A 19941-nucleotide genomic window follows, 5' to 3' on the forward strand; every position below is an offset into this window, starting at 1 on the left:
CTAGCCTTGAGCTGAAGAGCTGAGGGACAGCGCCCAGGCCCAGAGTTCAGGCCCCACGACCGGACCCAAAAAATAAATAAAATAAAAAAGAAAAGATAGTAGGATATCTTCATAATCTTCAAGAGAAAAAAAAAATAATGGGAAACAAAAGTGTGAACTATGAAAGGAAAAACTGATTAACTTTGTGGGGGGAAGAGGGCGCAAGCCAGATTTAGAGTCAAACTCAGGACTTCCTGCTCACACTTTTTGGTCAAGTCTAGTGCTCTACCACTCCATACATGTTTCCACTTCCAGATCTCTGCTGGTCAACTAGCCTCTCAAATTTGTCTGCTTGAGCTGGCTTTGAACCTTGCTCCACAGATCTCAGCCTCCTGAGTAGCTAAGTTTGCATGAACCACCAACACTTGATCACTCTTAATTTTTTTAATTATTGATCATTTAAAAAATACTACAAGGTCTGGGAAGGTGGCTCAGTGGTAGAGCACTTGCCTTGCATGCATGAGGCCCTGGGTTCGATTCCTCAGCGCCACATAAGCAGAAAAAAAAGGGCCGGAAGTGGTGCTGTGGCTCAAGTGGTAGAGCACTTGCCTTGAGCTGAAAAGCTGAGGGACAGTGCCCATCCTAGAGTTCAGGCCTCACAGCCGGACCAAAATAAATACTACAAGACCAGTAATGGTAATGAAACTTTGTAACACCAGCACTGAGAAGGCTGAGGCAGGAAGATCAAGAGTTCCACACTATAGGCTGATAGAGGCATAATCAAGTGGTACAGCACCTGCCCAGTAAGTTCTAAGCCCTGAGTCCAAACTGCATAATGGGAAAAAATAAAACATCCAGCCAGGGCTAGAGTTGTGGCTCAAGTGTCAGAGCAGCTGCTGCCTAACAACTACAAACCCAGACTTCAAACACACTCCTGAGCAAAACCTAATCCTACAATAGTTTTTATTTTAATGTAGAAACTAATCATTAACAGATTTAGAGAAATAAGATATTAAAAAACATAACATGCAAAGCATTTCTTTAATTTTGCTAAATGTAAATATATTTAGCTCTGGATTCCAAATAGCATTTATTTTCTTTTCACTTTTTTTTGTTTCTACAATGATCATGTGACCTGTTTCCACAGAAAAACATGTTTTTTTTTCTTAATAAAATCTGATTATGGTAACGTACGATAACATAAGGTTGGACCCAGGTGCTGGTGGTTCACGCCTGTAATCCTAGCTACTCAGGAGGCTGAGCTCTGAAGATTATGGTCCAAAGCTGGTCCAGGCAGGAAAGTCCATGAGGCTCTTATCTCCAATAACCACCAGAAAACTGGAAGTGGCACTGTGGCTCAAGTAGTAGGGCACTTGCCTTAAAGCTGAATAGCTGAGGGGCAGCGCCCAGGCCCAGAGTTCAAGCTCATGACCAACAGAAAATAAAAATAAGGTTGGCATGTGAATGCTTCATTGCAACCATAACAAATACTGGGAGGAGCTTTGTTACTGCTCTGGTCTCCACTTAGTCCCCAAAAGTCAAGGATGGGTAAAGAAACAGAATATAGGGCTGGGAAGATGTCTCAGTGGAAGAGTGCTTGCCTTTCATGCATGAGGCCCTGGGTTCAATTCCTCAACACCACATAAGCAGAAAAAGCGAGAAGTGGTGCTGTGGCTCAAGTGGTAGAGTGCTAGCCTTGGGCTGAAGAGCTGAGGGACAGCACCCAGGCCCAGAGTTCAGGCCCCACAACTGACAAGAAAAAGAAAAAGAAAAGAAAAAAAAAAACAATATAATACAAACAAGTGGCTCAAAGTCATGTATATAGAAAAGTAGAAGCTAAAGGGAGAGTCAAAGCAATGATCTTGCCTGGGACTCTGTACCACATCAAGACCCTCTCTGCTCCATTCCTAATCAGTGCCTCTGAATGTCTCTCACACTTTGACCTTTCAAGCTTCCACTTCAAAGGTCTGCCTTTGCTAAATGAAGTGTTTTATGGTACCCCAGCACTCTCCCTGTTTATGGTGATGCTATAAGCTCCTTACGCATCAATTGTTCTGCATCCTCAGTATCCACCAGAGTGGCAATCCAGTGTAGACAATAGGCTCCTCCTCCCCTCTCATCATTTAACCATTTAACTATTTAAGGAGCCTGATTTTCCTCACCTATGAATCACAGTTGAATAACTAGAAAATCCCCCTCAGGTTTATTATAATGGAAAAGAATACCCTTACCACCAACTGGAAAAACTAAGCTCGAAATTATTTTCCTTTCTTAGCCAGGGAACATCCCATATGTCCTGCAAATCTTTTGTTGGGAGAGGGGAGACCAAACTGGGGCTTGAGTGCTCTCCTCCCTCACCTTTCCTCCGGGTCCTCCGTCCCCCTGCCTTTCTACCACTTGAGCCACACCTCCAGCCCCTGCCTCGCCAATGGAAGAGCAAAACCTAGAAAGCTGCATTTTCTTTTTGCTACCATAAGCATCCTTATAATGGCAAGTATGTCAAACTTGTTAAGAGACATTATCGCCATTAACACGACAACCCTATCCAATAGGTTCTACTTATTCATTCAACAAGTACATATTGCACAATTATGTATCAGGCACTGTGCTAGGTGTTTGCGATATGAGGCAAAAACAAAACAACCAAAGACAAAAACCAAAAAGCCATGTTCCTGTCTTAATTGGTTTTACAATCTGGTGGGGAGATACAAGTTACACGACCAAGTGCAGCACAGCCACCGTGTCAAGTACGACGATGAAGAGCTACCGGGTGCTAAGAGCCAGTCTCCGGGACTCAAGGGAGACTCCACCACGGCCACGAAGTCCCCGCTCTAAGAAACACGTAGCTCCCCAACTAGCTAAAGTGAACCAGGTGGTGTGCGGTGTCACCGGGGGCACAGCCAGGGAATAAAGGCAACCTTGAAGTCGGAGGACTGGCAGACGGGAGCTACGCAGACTTCACACAGAGGCCTTTTCCGAGGCCCCAGCTCAGACAGGCCGGCCGAGACACCCGAGAGGAAGCGAGACGGACAGCATTCGCCCTACTTCCGGCCCCGCCCGTGCGGCTGCGTGCCGCGACCCGGAAGCGGAAGTGCACAAGAGGTCACGGTTGTTTTTCAAAATGGCTGCCCTCAGAGCGCTGGTGTCTGGCTGCGGACGGATGCTCCAAGGGCTTCTGGCAGGCCCAGCGGCCACGAGCTGGTCTCGGCTTCCAGCTCGCGGGTTCAGGGAAGGTGAGTACGGGGTCCCAGCGACCCCCTGAAATTGAGAAGGACGTCGGAGTGCTTGGGCCAGCCCCTGGGGGCTTCAAAGCCTCCTCCAGGCCCTGGGGCGGTTGCCTGGACTTCTGACCTTGGTGCTCTTTGAAGGCACCGGAACAGAACCGAGGGGAGGGCTGGGAAGGTGGCTCAGTGGAAGAGCGCTTGCCTTGCATGCCTGAGGCCCTGAGTTCGATTCCTCAGCACCACATAAGCAAAAAGAAAAAAGCCGCAAGTGGCGTTGTGGCTCAAGTGGTAGAGCGCTAGCCTTGAGCTGAAGAGCTGAGGGACAGCGCCCAGGCCCAGAGTTCAGGCCCCACGACTGGACCCAAAAAAAAAAAAAAAAAGAACCGAGGGGAAGGCCTGGATGCCCAGTAGGGGTGGGAGAAACCTGTCGTGAGGCTCTGGAACGTTTGATTAATCCCCTTAAGAGCCTGCGCCGGTTTTGCTCCCAGCCGCCGCCGCCCTGGTTAAAACATCCTCAGACTACGAGGGAGAAAATCTTCACTGCCTCCCTTTCCAGATTATCTCCCGGAAAAAAATGCTGCGAGCCGATGGTAGCTTTTTTCTGCCCTGGCCCCTTAATCTTCCTGTGAGATGGAGGCCAAAGTGGGAAGGCCACTGAACTGAGACCGGGGCAAACGCTAGATGGTGGGTTCTGCATTTCGTTTATATTAAATCTGAAAAAGTAGTCCGAGCCTACCATCATCTGAGAGATCACCGAAAGGACAAATGCTATGCCCCAAGCTGGTGGAGGGATTCTGAAGAAAACAACCCTTCTGAGAAGTGTAGGTTCTAATGAGATGATCTATGTGTATACTCTAATAAATGCAAGTTATCCACTTAGGTGACAAAGTACAGGGAGATTCGATTACCTGAACTAGCAAATCCAGTGGAAGTTTGTTGTTGTTGTTGTTTTTTGGGCGGTCGTGGGGCCTGAACTCTGGGCCTGGGCACTGTCCCTCAGCTCTTCAGCTCAAGGCGAGCGCTCTACCACTTGAGCTACAGCACCACTTCCGGTTTTCTGGTGGTTTATTGGAGATAGGAGTCTCACATTCTCTCCTGCCCGGGCTGGCTTTGAACTGCAATCCTCAGATCTCAGCCTCCTGAGTAGCTAGGATTACAGGCGTGAGCCACCAGCTCCCGGCCATGAGCCTCAGTTCTTCAGCTCAAGGCTAGCGCTCTATCACTTGAGCCACAGCGCCACTTCCGGCTTTTTCTGTGGTGCTGCTGAGGAATCGAACCCAGGGCCTCATGCATGCAAGGCAAGCACTCTGCCACTGAGCCACCATCCCAGCTCAGGCCATAACTTTCCTTTGAGCACCTTGGCCTCCCTTTGCTCCCAATTCTGGGGTTGGATTTGGGACCATGAGCCTACTAGGTGGGCTGCATACCACTTGAGGCAAGAACATAACCTTTTTTTGAGTCCTGTGGGAAGCAGGAAAGGATGGATGATGTGTTAAAAAAGCGATTGGGGGGGGGTGTTGTAAAGATTCATGTGCCATATTGGTATATCAGTTAAGGCTGAGAAATATCCACTGAGAAATATCATTGTCAGAGGAAACAGAAAAGATACATATGTTGGGGCTGGGAAGGTGGCTTAGTGGTAGAGTGTTTGCCTTGCATGCATAAGGCCCTGGGTTCGATTCCTCAGCACCACATAAGCAGAAAAAGCCAGAAGTGGTGCTGTGGCTCAAGTGGTAGAGTGCAAAAGAAGCTCAGGGACAGAGCCCAGGCCCAAGAGTTCAGGCTCCACAACCGCCCCCCCCCCCCAAAAAAAAAAAAATATATATATATGCATTCCTTAATAAAAGGGTTAGTGGAGTAGACTTGGTAGGAAGAGGTCTCTATCTTAGCTTTCAAAGAACAATTTCAGTAGAGTGATGGAAGAGGAATCCAGTTTGGAGAAATCAGAAGTAGATATGCTTGAAGAATTCAGCTATGGAAAGATGGAACAATTGCCAGAGGGAAAGCATCCAGATACTGAATGGTTAACTTTAAAGAGATCCATTAATAAAGACAGACACCAAAGAGATCCTGTCAATGACAGAAAGGGCCTGGATAGATGTTTTATCTGTTTCCATGCTGCCAGAATTAGGCCTATGCGTATATATGTTATACATATAATATATATTGTTTATTTCACTTATTTATTTTGCCAGTCCTAGGTCTTGAACTCAGGGCCTGGGCACTGTCCCTGAGCTTCTTTTGCACTCTACCACTTGAGCCACAGTGCCACTTCTGGCTTTTTCTGCTGATGTGGTACTGAGGAATTGAACCCAGGCAAGCACTCTACCACTAAGCCAAATTCCCAGTCCATCAAGGCATAACATTTTTGAGGGTATCTACCAAGTTGTATGTCCTGTATGAAATTCAAAGATGAAAGGGTTTTTGCTATGTTTCCAGAAAGAAGTTAAAAAAAATGTTTTTTTGTGTGTTTTATTTTTAAAACTGGAATGCTTAAGAGGTTACACGTAAGAGTTATTATTATTATTATTATTGTCATGGGGCTTGAACTCGCCTGGGCGCTGTCCCTGCACTCTCAGCTCAAGGCTAGCTCTCTACCACTTGAGCCACAGCACCACTTCTGGTTTTCTGGTGGTTAATTAGAGATAAGACTCTCATGGACTTTCTTGCCTGGGCTGGCTTTGAACCATGATTCTCAGATCTCAGCCTCCTGAGTAGCTAGGATTACGGGCATGAGTCACCAGCACCCAGCTGTAAAAAATTTTTTTAGCTGGAAATCGTGAAATAATGGTCTGCATATTCAAAGTCATCTCCATAAATACTTAGGTTGATAGTTCTCAGTCACTGTCAGCCTAAAAACCAGGCACTCATAACATGTTATCCTAGCTATTCAGGAGGCTGAGATCTGAGGATTGTGGTTCAAAGCCAGCCTGTGCAGGAAAGTCCGTGAGACACTTATCTCCAATTAATTACCAAAAAACCAGAAATGGCACTCAGGCTCAAGTGGTAGAGCACTAGCCTTGTGACAAAGAAGCTCAAGAACAGGGCTCAGGTCCCAAGTTCAAGCCCCAGAACCAGCACGCAAAAAAATATAAATTTAAAAAAAAAATCGTATGACTCACCTGACAGCTCCCCACAACAAAGAACCATCTGGCCCAAAATGTCAGCCCTGCTATTGTTGAAGAAGCCTAAAGTTTGACAAAAGGGACATACAAAGCCAGAACCAGAAAGACAGAATATTGCAGGAGGAAAAAAGTGATTTTCTAATTCCTGGTGTAAGTGGCAGGTAATTTTCTAGGTTTCAAAATATATTTATCCTTCCTTAAAGGTGGATATTAGCTGTCATTTTTACAGATGAGGAAATCCAGTGCCAGTAGTTATAAGGGATGGTATTAGAAGTAGAACCACCCTTCTTCCTCTCCAGTATCATCACCTTGGTACTCGATAGCAGGGCCTTCCTTGCCTGAAAGCTCCTGCTAGTGAGCTTGCATCTAATGCTTTTTTGGGGTAAAACTGTCAGATTTAGCAAAGATTGTATTAGACCTTATTCCTTCCATATTCTTCCTTATTCTTATAATGGAAATATATCTCAAGACACAAAACAGATTGCACTGAAACAAGGAAAGGCCAAAGGGAATTTGCCCCATCCTTTTATCAGCTAAAGGGCTGCCTGGAGAATGTAGCACTGTAGACAGGGATATGCCTGTTAAGATGCATAGTTCTATAGCTTCAGCTTTAAGAGAAAAAGGAGCAAGTTGGGGGCATTAAAGAATTTAAGGGGCTTAGCACCGAGACTCATTGTTCTGAAGCAGAAGGCCAATGACATTCCCTCAGGATAGAAGGGATGAAAGAAGCAGTGATTTTTTTTTTTTTTTTTTTTTTTTTGTCGGTCGTGGGGCTTGAACTCTGGGCCTGGGCGCTGTCCCTCAGCTCTTCAGCTCAAGGCGAGCGCTCTACCACTTGAGCTACAGCGCCACTTCCGGTTTTCTGGTGGTTTATTGGAGATAGGAGTCTCACGGTCTCTCCTGCCCGGGCTGGCTTTGAACCGCGATTCTCAGATCTCAGCCTCCTGAGTAGCTAGGATTACAGGCGTGAGCCACCAGCGCCCGGCTGAAGAAGCAGTGATTTTTAATAGTGGAATTAAAGATGAACTGAAGGAAGCTATGCATGAAGTAGGAAGATATTTGAAGATAGTGGTCAATGACCAGAAGCACGGACATACCTCCCAAATCCACTCTGCTCCTAGGCAGTTAGGGCTGCCTTTGAGCCATCAGTTACTCCCTTCATGCTGACTAGGACTTGGTTTCCACATAACCTTAGGACTTTGTTTCTTTGGCTGCTAACTCCAGCAGTGGCCTACTCTCACCATTCATCTTCCCTCACTTCCTCCTGTACTAAACAGTTGGGTCTTTACACAGCTGCAGTTCACTGCCTTTGTGTTTATGTGGCCTTCAAGGTCTTTTTCGTTCATTGCAATCTCACCACAGTGCTCTTTCTCCAGACTGTTATCATTCAGTTATCTTGGACTCCTTCCTAGACGAGTGTTTACCGAAGTACTCTAAGGACCTCTTTACAAGGCATGGACTTTATTATGATGAAGTTCCCATTCTTGGTTTAGTTCCCTTTCCTCCTTTAGGGCAAAGACAGTGCCTTTCTATATTGACTCCACAGTAGGTAGATTGGGACCCCCACACACACACACCCCCAACACACACAAACACACATTCACTGGTACTCAGCAAATGGGTTGCCTAGTTTGGGACAGATTTAAGACGTGTATCTTGAGAGATTTTGGTCCTTCATTCTGGTCTAGAAAACTGCTTCATCTCTTTCCTTCATAGACACTGCTGTATCTCAGAACACAAAGGTGATTTCCTCTTTTCTCAAACAAGTTTTCTGTTAGCACGTGAAGCTCTTAGTCCAGCTTGTCTTAGCTACCCCCCCCCCCCCTTCCCTTGAATGGAGAGGCAGCCAGGGACAAAATGGATCTCAGGTTTTGTTTGGTTTTGCCATGTTTTCTATGCCACACTGAAAATCAATACTCCTTTGATTCCTATCTCCTCTTTCCAGAGGCTTAAAATCTACTGAGGGCCTTTCCAGGCTCCAGGCAGGCCTACTCCCTCTACACGGAGACACCACCCTAATCAGGCTGTCTCCTGTGAGTTCTCAGGTCATTCCTCTGGTTTGACAAATTGTCTTAGATAAGCATCTGCCTATTGTTTTACCCACTGGCTTCTAGTAAGACATTCACTGGCTTGGGATTGCTGTGCAGAGAGCTTGTGAACAGTGGAGCTTGCCATGGGCTTTGATCTCTCTTCCAGGGGCCAGTGGGATGACTTCAGGGTTTGGATCTTTGCCGAGAGTGATGTGTGTTTTGCTAGGCTTGTTTACCTCATGGTTAGGACCCAAGTGGCTGTACCAAAAGGGGAACCACATGTTTATCCTCTTTGTGTTTCAGGGCCTGGTTCTTATGCTGACTCCAGTGGGACTTGAATGTGCCTTTGCTTTTGTTTCCCTGTGGGACTTCTGAGAAAAATCTCCCCCCTCCCCCCCACCTGTTATTGCTCAGATTTGGTTGCCCTCAGCCCATTCCTAACTTGGTTTTCACGAATTCAATTTCCAGGCTGACTGGAGCCCCCTCTAGGCTGGGAGTGGAGTGCCACTCTGCTCTGCCACTCTTCTGTTCCTCTCCCCACCCTAGGGAAAAATGGTGTCTGTGCCTACAGATTGCCACTGCAGTGACCTTCCCTCTGCAGCTGTGCTGGCTTCCAGTCTGACACCAGGTTGAGTCTCACCCACATCCCGTTCTTGGTTTGGTCTCTGTTCTGTACAAGTAGATCCGTGTGTGGGGTGACGCAGTTTCTTTTACTCGGAGGAGCCTTGTTGTCTTTGACTTGATTAGTGACTTCAGTGTATCTGGAGAAAGCCTCCGGGCTTTCTGGCCACTGTTTGTGGAATTGGACATTGAGGGGCTCTCAGGTTGGTTGTTTGGGAGTAATGAATCTTTATGAATGACTTGCTCAGAAAACAAATAGGGAATAATTCCAGGCAGTCTGTGTCCAATTAGGTGTTGGTCACAGCTCAGTGTTCACAGATGCTGGCATGGGTCTCTGCTTGGGTTACAATTGCCTTCCCCACCTCCCCCCACCCCACCCCCCGCCCCTTAGTCCCTTCTATTTTTTTTTTTTTTTTTGGTTGCAAAAGCAATATATATTTATTTTAGGAACCTCAGAAATTAAGTCCTTTCAGATAAGCAGAAAGCACCCACTCCCACCACCAAGGGAATGGTAACCAGAATCACCACTTGGTCTCCAACACATATACACATAGCTGGCCATGAGCCCCTGCAACCCGCGGCCAATTTTGTGTATATGCTGATGGTGCTTTTCCTACAAGGAGGCCTATAGCTTCCTCTGGATCCTCACAGTAAAGATCCCCAGCTCTTGCTGGTCTGTACTACTTCTTGCCTTGACCAGAACAGAGTAAAACTAAACCATGCTGGCCTGCCTGCTGTTTAAAAAGGGCTTTGGCACTAGTAGCTCATGGCTGCAATCCTTGTTACTCGGAGGCTGAGATCTGAGGATCACTGTTCAAAGCCAGCCAGGTAGCAGTGTCCATTAGACTCTTATCTCCAATTAACGACCAAAATGCCAGAAAGTGGAAGTGTGGCTCAAGTGGTAGGGCTGTACTTGAGCACAAAAACTCAGGGGCAGCAACCAGGTCCTGAGTTCAAGCCCCAGAACCAGCAAAAATAAAAAGAGAGCTTTAGTATTCTGAAAGGCATTTTGCAGCCCAACAGTATAGACCCAAGTTTTCTCTTGTCATAGTGAAAGGGGGACCATGATGAGCATTTTGTTCCCCCAAAACAGCAGCATTTGTTAAGCGTTTGCAGTGTACCAGTTCCTGTGCAGGAACAGGTACAGCTCCTTTTTAAAGATTGGGAGCGCAGGGAGATTCTTCAAGAGAGTGACAGCTCAGTGTGAGCTGTCACATTGGTTCTTGGTTCTGTCTTGGATGGTGGTTATGGTCCTTCTGCATCCTGGTTAGGTTAAAATAGGGAATGCAGGGCTGGGAAGGTGGCTCAGTGGTAGAGCGCATGCCTTGCATGCCAGAGGCCCTGGGTTCGATTCCTCAGCACCACATAAGCAAAAAGAAAAAAGCCGGAAGTGGCGCTGTGACTCAAGTGGTAGAGCGCTAGCCTTGAGTTGAAATGCTGAAGGACAGTGCTCAGGCCCAGAGTTCAGGCCCCATGACCGGACCAAAAAAAAAAAATAGGGAATGCATGCCGCCAATCCAGTTCTCTGCTCAGGCCTCTGTTTAGAATGGCCATAGGTCTGTTGGCCCTTCATTCTGCCTCTCCCCTCCCCCCCCCCCCCCCACTCCAATGTAGATAAAAGAATGCTCTGCAGAGGATGGAGAAGAGGATTTGAACTCACACGACCCTCTTCATAAAGATTTGGTAGGGAATTCTGAGGATGGTTTAGGAGTGAATTTGTCTCATTGATAAGCCTCTATATGACCACTGGAACAGTTAATTCTGTGCTGAATTTTAGTTTGCAGAACCATCAAAGCCAGAAACTGGTTTTGTCTGGTTCTCTTTGCAAAGGAACTTATATGCAAGGGGGACATCTAAAAGTCTTCCCAGTGCTGCTGCCCTCCCCCCAAAATAGTTTAGGCTGTTATTGCTAACCACAGTGGGGCAGGATCTTGCCAGCTCTTCTGACCAGAACCAAGATGAATCTCAGTTTAGACAGACAAAACCTGTGGACACCCTTAATCCCAGAGAGATGCTACAGCCCCAGCACCCAATCAGCCTCAACGACATAGAGCCCTGGCACTTGGCGTGAAACCTGCATACTCTGTCTTTCGGGAAGGGACCGTGGGAGAATGCAGACTGCAGGCTTTTTTCTGCCTATTTGGAATTTGAGCTGTTATTTGAAACTCCCTGTTCCTTATTAAATGGCTGACCTAATTTTCCCCCTTTATCTCCGTAGTGGTGGAGATCCAAGAAGGGAAGACAACTATAGTAAGTATCATCGCGTTGGCCACTCATAACCTCTTTAATGCTTGGAGACGCCTGGCTTTTCTTCGGAGGAAGAGAGGGAGGCCCAATCCGGACTCCTGGCTCCAGGATCTGCTCCCTCAGTGACCATAAATCCCACAGTCTACTATTTTTCAAGCTGTGTGCTGTAGTGTGGTTAATCAGAAACAGTCTCCGTGCCTGGGCTGAGGTATCTGTTATTTGATTTAAATGACCTTTTGTATGGCAAAGTCTCAGAGGCCTTTGCTAATAAGTTCCTTGGCAGGTGTTAAATCATCTTCCCAAAGGGGAAACTAAGGCAGTATCGCAGGCCTAGAGCACCAGAGTAAGTCAAGCCAGGAGCCTGGATCTCAGTTCATTTTGTCTGGAACTACTAAGCCACTCCTGAAATGATGTGTCTAAAAGGGGACACTCTAGCCCTGACTTCACTAGCCAGCACCCCACTTGTCTCTTGGTAAGAAAGCTGGAACAAGTCTCTATCTGCCAAAGATCCCTTTTCCTCACTGGGCCCAATTACCTCCCTTTCTTGGGGAGTCATGAGCCCAAGATCATCCTATAATCTTTTTTTTTTTTTTTTTTTTTTGGTCGGTCATGGGGCTTGAACTCTGGGCCTGGACGTTGTCCCTCAGCTCTTCAGCTCAAGGTGAGCACTCTACCACTTGAGCTACAGCACCACTTCCGGTTTTCTGGTGGTTTATTGGAGATAAGAGTCTCTCGGACTTTCCTGCCCAGGCTGGCTTTGAACCGCGATCCTCAGATCTCAGCCTCCTGAGTAGCTAGGATTACAGGTGTGAGCCACCAGCGCCCTGCTTTCATCCTATAATCTTTAAAAGACGTTTTCACATGGCCTTCCCCATGCCTCCAAAAAACCTTCAGCCACTGCACAGAGCTCCCAGAAGCCTCTGGAACTTCTATGCCAATCAAGGACTTAACCCTTGTGGCAGCTAGCCAAGCACAGACTTCCCCAAGGGAGTCTTATCCCTGGGGGAATCCTTCTGTCCTCGCCTCGGATCCTACTCCCTTAGGGTGCCTCTTCTGGTACACGCATTCACTCTATAAACTTTGTGTTGAGAGATACACATCTAACTTGGAGTCTACTATTCCTCATGCCGGACATGGTCTGCTATTGGATAGCACAACCATGGAGGCTCTGTGCCTCTGGGAAATGCTATCCATGCCTGAAGAGGTACAGCCATTACTGTCTTTGAACACTGCCCTCTCCTCTCTGAAAGATAGATGCCTGCCTCACCAGCTTGTGTTAAATGATTTCAGAAAACCATTGGGCCTTCTTTCACCACCGGGTCTTCTCTCAAAGCCTTCTATGTACCTGCAGATTTTCTCTAGTCCGTAACTTGGTTTTGGCATGCTTCTGGCTGCCATGAAAGGTGGATAGTGGTGCCTGGCACCGCTGAGTAAAACTTCCAGGCCCAGTTTGTTCAGGCACCACCCACAGTGTTACTTTTTTCCCAAAGCTGCTCAGACCTGTCCAGCCTTGCTCTCATCACCCACAGCCTCAGTCTGCCAGCCTTTCTAAGCTCCCCTTGAAATTGGAGCCGACTCTTGTATCACTGCTTTATCATGCTTAGCAATTCCAAGGCTACATCACAGGGTACAGCCAAGATGGGGAGGTCACTTCACACATGACCCCAGCAGGGTTTAAAGGTGGTGTGTGAAATGATCACAGCCGAGAGGACGACCAGGAATGAATCTACCTGTTCATGTGGTTTGGTTAAAAGAGCAGCTTGTCTGTGCATCCCATCGTTCTCAACCCCAGCCCCACTGGCATTTGGGGCTGGGAACCCTGCATTGTGGGGCTGTCCTACGCAACACAGAATGACTAGTAGCATCCTTACTAATTGCAATAGCACCCTGCCCCATCATGATAATCAGAAATGTTCTTAGACAGGAAAATAAATCACCTGTGGCTGAGACCTCTGGGCACAAGCTTCGCTCTGAGATGAGGTAGTGCCTGCAGTCTCCAAGACAAGCCTGCCAGGAAGGAAGCTTCCTTACACTCCATCCCTGTCCATCTGGAGTTTTCTCCATGTGCCTATATTGCTTTGTCCCAGAGGCTTGGAGGACCTCATGTTCTGGTGTTTTGTTTTGGCTTGTTGAAGAAGGAAAGATAGAGCAAACCCTTCCCTCCCTCTGCTACCAGTATTGAGATAGTTTCCACTAGCCCTGAAGGCCGCCAAATCACATCCACACCACCACCCCAAGGCTCATGGTACAGCAGCTACAGAAAACCCCACAGTGCAGGCAGAGGCCTTTTTGCTGCTCCCTCAAGGCCCCCACCGTTTGGGGTTTACTCAAGGATGCAGGGCTTCCTGCAGCCCTGTCGTTCATGCTATCTTTTTCTCTGCCTCCTAGATTGAAGGCCGTCTCACAGAGACTCCCAAGGAGAGCCCAGGTCCCCCCAATCCCTCGGGCCAGTGCCCCATCTGCCGCTGGAACCTGAAGCACAAATACAACTATGAGGTGAGTGCCAGCACAGTCACTCTGTCATGAGGTCACATCACAAGTACCTCGAGTCCTGTTCTTCCTTGGAGCTGCTGCTTTGCCTCACCAAAGAAGCCCTATATTGCTCATGGCTGTCAAGTCTGCTGCACTTTAGAATGACTTGGTGAGTGTTAATGATCATAATGCCCCAGCTCCACCCCAGACCAGCTGCCTCAGTCTCTAGGGGCGGGGCTGGCATTTTTAAGCTCTGGTGATTTTCACATGCAGCCAGGACTGAGTGAAAGCTGATTGAGTTCGTGGGCTGGCTCAGAACACCAGTGGTTGTGTTCTCAAAAGGCTAGAATCAGGTCGGGTTTAGGTCCTGAGGGTGGCTCACAGCCCCCACTGAGAGCTGTGAACACAGTACTGTCTCTCTGTACCGCAGCAGCCGCTTGTGGGGAAGGCGACGGTGGCAGCGGTGGTGCTGAGCGCAATGCTGCCACACTTGGCTAGTGCTGACCTGCTGTAATGTGCTGTAAGGAACAGACACTTTGTGTCCTTGTTTTCCAGTGAGCAGATTTAAAGCCTGGAGATGCGGATGAACTTGCCTCTCATCACCAGCTACTAAGCAGCAGCTGGACTACAAATTCTGTGATAGCAAGCCAGCCCACTAGAGATAAGGAGGCCTGGAGAAACACTCCTTGTTGCTCACTGGCTCCCTGATGACATAAAATGTTCTATTTGGGGGTTTCAGGTTATTCAGGCTCTAGGCCAATTTGACCTGTAAGTTGTCCCTGTGCCCCTCTGTGAAATGGGATGGCTATGGGCAGAGAGGCTGGTCAGCTGATAAGAGCAGGAGAGGCCACATGCCCATGGGATCTGAGCCGAATGACCCAACTAATCTCCTGGGCTGGGAGCCTTGGCTTCTGGCCATGGGGGGCTGGGGGGAAGAGGGGAGAGGAGGGCGGGGTGAGACATTGCCCTGCCCTAGGCCCTCCTGTGGTAGGTGCTTGAGGGGCAACATTCAGAGCTTTGCTTCGTATACATGGAAGTTAGTAGGGATGTTGGCATGTTCAGAAACCCAGCTGCTGACAGGGAACGGAAGCCCCACACTTGCCCAGCCACCATGCAGCACTCTTCCAACCAACATTTCCAGGAAATACAGTTGGCTCTGTTGTTCTTGCAGAAGAAATCTAATCCCCTCCAAGGTAAAGGCTAAAGTTGTTTTTCCTTTACCCATTTCCACTCCACTGTTGGCCTGCTGCACAAAACCGCTGGCTTGCTTAGTGACCTACTACAAGGGCTGTAGCTGCAAGCCCAGTTTATTAGCCCTGGATTAATCCAATCCAAGTTCTTTTCATCCAATTCTGAGGAGTACAGGGACATGAACAGGGGCTCTGAGTCCCCATTCTGCGGTTACACAGTAAGGCTCGGAGCAAGCTGGTATGTGCAACATGACTGTTAAGTCTGGTATACCAGGCCCAGAGAGAGGCCAATTTAATCCCTTCAACCATTCATGGAGGGTAGAGGGTGAGAGGGAGGAGGTCTCTTGTCTGTTTTGTTTTGTCGGTTGTGGGGGTTGAACTCTGGGCCTGGGCACTGTCCTTTAGCTCTTTAGCTCAAGGCTACCACTCTACCATTTGAGCCACAGTGCCACTTCCGGTCTTCTGAGTGGTTTATTGGAGATAGGAGTCTCATGGACGTTCCTGCCCAGGCTGGCTTTGAACCTCGATTCTCAGATCTCAGCCTCCTGAGGCATGAGCCTCCGACGCCCCGCTCTTGTCTATTTATCCTTCCTCCTTGACAACTATCTTCCCCAATCCTGAGAAGTCTGTCGGGCAGGTTGTACTCCAAATGAATTGAAGTCCATTCTCATGTGGGCATGGGACTTAGCAAACAGAGTTAACACGTGCTGCCTGGCACCTCCGGAAGGACAGGAGCTGGAGGTGTAGGCACACACTCAGTGTGTGGCATATAGGGTCTGGGGCTGGAAGGTTCACCTCTCCCTCTGGGTATGGAGAACTTCACATGTTCCCAATCACAACCTGAAGAAAACAGCCAGACATTTTCCATCAAGACAGACCCTGCAAGCGCACGAAGAACTGATCTCTCACTTTCATTCACCATCAGGAGACTCTCCTAGAGGTGCTGAAGCCCGAGTGCAGATCCGTGTACAAGCTCTATGTGGAGGACGTGGTCTCAAGTCAGCTCCCAAGAAGGAAAGCCACGCTGTGGCTCCCCTGTGAGCTGCAGAGCCCTGATGCCTAGCATCACACACAGGCCCAGCTGATGGCCTCCTAATTTCCGTTTCCACTAGGACGTGCTGCTGCTCAGCCAGTTCATCCGGCCTCACGGAGGCATGCTGCCCCGAACAGTCACAGGTCTGTGCCTGGAAGAGCATCGCAAGATTGAGGAGTGTGTCAAGATGGCCCACAGAGCAGGTAGAAGGTCCCTGAGCTAAGAGGGGCAGAGGACAGCAGGTGCCTCCCCATCCAGAGCCCCTCAGAACTCCTGATGTGTTCTTCCTCGCACTCAGGTCTGCTACCAAATCACAGGCCTCGGCTTCCTGAAGGATTTGTACCGAAGAACAAATTCAAACTCAACCGGTAAGCAAAACAGTACCAGCCACCTGAGCATTTGGGCCTGTGGCTCTTGCCGGATCGCCGTAGAAACCTTTTGCTGGAGCTTGTCCTAGCACTGGAATGCCAGGCATGCCTTGGCTGTCCATCCAACTCCTGTCACTCCCACTGTGACTGTGCCGTGCAGTGTTCTGCCTCCCAGCCCCCAGCTGCTTTCTTCTTCCCTCTCCTAAGAAGCACTGATATAAGAACAGGAGGGTAAGGCTGCTGATTGGGCATTAGAATATGGTAATTCCTATTTATAACATCACATTGGGTTGCTATGGAGATGTCAGCACTTCCTTGAACTTACTTTTTTTGGGGGGGGGAAGGGGGTGGTCCAGTCGTGGGGCCTGAACTCTAGGCCTGGGCACTGTCCCTCAGCTCTTCAGCTCAAGGTTAGTGCTCTACCACTTGAGCCACAGCGCCACTTCCAGCTTTTCTCTTTTTGCTTATGTGGTGCTGAGGAATGGAACCCAGGGCCTCAGGCATGCAAGGCAAGCGCTCTACCACTGAACCACCTTCCCAGCCCCACTTCCTTGAACTTTTATATCCCGGTCCTCCAGCACCAGGATTGTTAGAGCAGACATGGAGAATTTTTTGGGGATAGGGCCACCAGATAGAGCTGTGCTAGCTGTGCACTGTACCACTCAGGGGCAGCATCCGTGTAGCCTAGAAGTCCTGAGGCTTTGCAGAGCAGGGAGGAAGGCCCAGAGCCTAGAATCAACCAGTCTGCTCCACCCAGAGCAGGCAGTCAGCGCCCTCTGGCATAAGAGCAGATTCTTGTTCCTCTTCTCCCATCTTTTGCACCACCACACTCACACCCTCTTCAATTCTGATAGGCCCTGTTCAGAGCAGAGCTGAGTCCGAAAATTGATTTGGGGGTTTCTTGTGCTCCCCTGCCAGTGCTTCCTCCCTCAGCCAGTCCAGCTGCCAGAACGGGGTAGACAGGGGGCCAAGGGATGATGAAGCAAAGCAGGACCCTCAACCCCCGCAGACCTCCCAGGCCAGGCCCTGCCAGAAACCCAGACGTGTGCCGGGGGAGGCCAGAGGGGTGGGCCAAGGGTACAAGATGTGGGAACATGGGCTGCTTCCTGGTACCTTGCCTCCCCATGCCTGCAGGCTGGGCCAGAGCTGGGCCTTCACTGACACATTCATTGCAAGCTGGGCCATCTGCCAGCAGCCCTGGGGGGCAGGACATGGTAACCACTGTGCCGTGGTCCATTTGGGGGTCAAGCCCACCCCTCTAGCTTTTAAGAGCCAGCAACAGGCCTGCGGACACCATCCATCCTACCCTCGGGCCTTTGAAGCTGGGCCAGGCCCTTCACGCATCCGGAGTCCTTTAGCGTGATACAGGATTGATGATGTGTGGGGACTCTTGGGTTGCAAAAGGCCAGAGGGTGGTGGGGAGAAGGGGGCCGGGGGAGGGTTTGGCTCCGAACACAGTTAATTGTCCTGCAGGGGCTCTGGTGCCAGCCAGACATCCCTGAGCTGCCACGCACAGCCTGTGCTTTGTTCTGCTGCCTCCCCATCCCACAAGAGGTAGGAAGGGGCAAAGGTGTTCCCTGCGAGCTGGCAAGAGGCCACCTAGCACCCTCCAGCTGGCTGCTCTGTGTGGCACAGGCGTTAGGCCCAAGGCCGGCCGAAGAACAGCCCAGGCCATAGCTCTGGTCAGTTGGGGTCTTCTGGAGCCTTGAATCCTAACAAGCACCCATTTGGAAAGCTATCACTCCGAAGACTAGGAAAAGCCAGTAAAGAGGCCACTGGGTGATCAGGGGAGCTCTGCTTTTACTCTTAGGTTCTTCCTGAGCAGCCAAACAGGGTCAGCAGTTGACACCTGACACCTCCAGTGCACACTCCACTCGCAAGTGCCACCCTCCTCAGCTCCCCCTGACAGGAAGACCAGGTTCCAGGGAGCATGGTGCAAATACACCAATCATCAGTTAACTTTTAACTTTTTCATCTAAAAGCTTTCTATCAATGTTATTAGTCTTTTAAGTTAAGCTTTTCAAGCCAGGTGCTAGTGGCTCACACCTGTATTCCTAGCTTTTCAGGAGAATGAGATCTGAGGGTCATGGTTTGAATCTAGAAAGTCTGTGAGATTCTTACCTCCAATTAACCACCAAAAAGCCAGAAGGAGAGCTGTGATTTAAGTGGTAGAGCACCAGTGTTGAGCAAAAAAAGCTCAAGGACAGCACCTATGCCCTGAAAGCCCCAGTACCAGCACATACAAAAGCTTTTTATTTGAAGATCTCTAGAGGTGGGCTGGGAAGGTGGCTCAGTGGTAGAGCACTTGCTTTGCATGCATGAGGCCCTGGGTTCGATTCCTCAGCACCACATAAGCAAAAAAGAGAAAAACCGGAAGTGGCGCTATAGCTCAAGTGGTAGAGCGCTAGCCTTGAGCTGAAGAGCTGAGGGACAGCGCCCAGGCGCAGAGTTCAGGCCCCACGACTGGACCAAAAAAAAAAAAAGATCTCTAGAGGTAGCTCAGGTGAGGCCCAGCTAGAGCCGAGGGAAGATTCCTGGCCCTGGTGGTTGAGTTGTCAGGACAAAGGATGGGCCTTTGCCCATCCAGAGCGAGAAAACCCCAATCCCAGCAGTATGAGCCACTTTTCCAAGAACTGTCAGGGCCTCGCCATCTCCGAAGGAGACTAGAGAGCTGTGGTGCTGTTTCCCTCCACATGCAGGAAGCTTCCTGGGTCAAGGCTGAAGTCACTGGCCTGCGCCCCTCAGTTCCCACCAGAGGTTGGGTGAAGGGCAGAGGTCCTGTGCCAGTTGGAGTGTCCTGGAAAGTCCCCTGAAAGCTGGGGTGCAGAGAAAGCCAAGTGGGGAAGAGTGCAGGGTTCCTCTGTGTTCCTTACGTCATTCTTATCCCGAGGCTGAGCTCAGAGAGGAGTGTGCTCGCCCTGCAGCCTCCCTGTGCCTTCTCCCCAGCACTCATAAAGATCAAGGGAGCGGGCTACGCCGCCTGACCCTGACCACACACACTTGCAGCACAGAGCCCGGCCCCATCTGTTTCCAGGACACTCGGCAGTGACTCTCAGGAAAAGCTGCCCTTACAGAGGGAGAACTGGCAAAGGAGAGTGTTTGGCCCACGGTGGCCTGGTCTGAGGCCGCACCCTGCTCTCCCTGTCCCAGTGTGGCCCTGCCGCTCACGCTGACCTTGTGCTCCCTCCACAGCTACCTCACCCGCTGGTCTACCCGCTCTGTCAAGCCCATCTACAAAAAAGGCCACCGTTGGAACAAGGTGCGCATGCCCGTTGGCTCACCACTCCTGAGGGACAACATCTGCTACTCAAAAAAGCCTCTGTGCCTGTACCACTAGGGCAAGGCCTCCGGGGCCTCCTGCGCCTGGCTGTGGGTAGAGGCCTCCGGCGGCAGGACTGGCTGCAGTACCGGCAGAGTGGCTGAGTCGCTCAGCAACTGCTGTGGTCTCACGACTGACTTGGGCCCTGTTCATTTCCTCCCCCCCCCCCCCCCCCCCAGCTCCCCCCATGGGTGGAGGCTGGAATTTAACTGAAGGAACCATAAAGCAGGCTGGAAGTTTACCTGCCCTCCAGGTGTGCACTCATTGCTTGGGAAGGGGGATGGGACCTGGCACATTTCTAGCCACTACACACTGTCACTCACCTCAAAGGAT

At 49.6% G+C, this 19941-nt stretch overlaps 1 protein-coding gene across 1 annotated transcript; it reads left to right on the forward strand.

The window, feature by feature from the left end:
• Window positions 1-3086: 3086 nt before the first annotated feature.
• Mrps18a (mitochondrial ribosomal protein S18A) lies at window positions 3087-19849 on the forward strand. Its single transcript, XM_042672020.1, has 6 exons — window positions 3087-3212; window positions 11198-11229; window positions 13615-13722; window positions 16001-16124; window positions 16220-16289; window positions 19482-19849. The coding sequence occupies exons 1-6, from the start codon at window positions 3101-3103 to the stop codon at window positions 19624-19626; spliced, it is 591 nt and encodes a 196-aa protein (XP_042527954.1). The 5' UTR covers window positions 3087-3100; the 3' UTR covers window positions 19627-19849.
• The last annotated feature ends 92 nt before the right edge of the window (window positions 19850-19941 follow it).

The sequence above is a fragment of the Dipodomys spectabilis genome, unplaced genomic scaffold, assembly GCF_019054845.1.
Source record: "Dipodomys spectabilis isolate Male_0828 unplaced genomic scaffold, ASM1905484v1 ptg000669l, whole genome shotgun sequence".
Lineage (NCBI taxonomy): Eukaryota > Metazoa > Chordata > Mammalia > Rodentia > Heteromyidae > Dipodomys > Dipodomys spectabilis.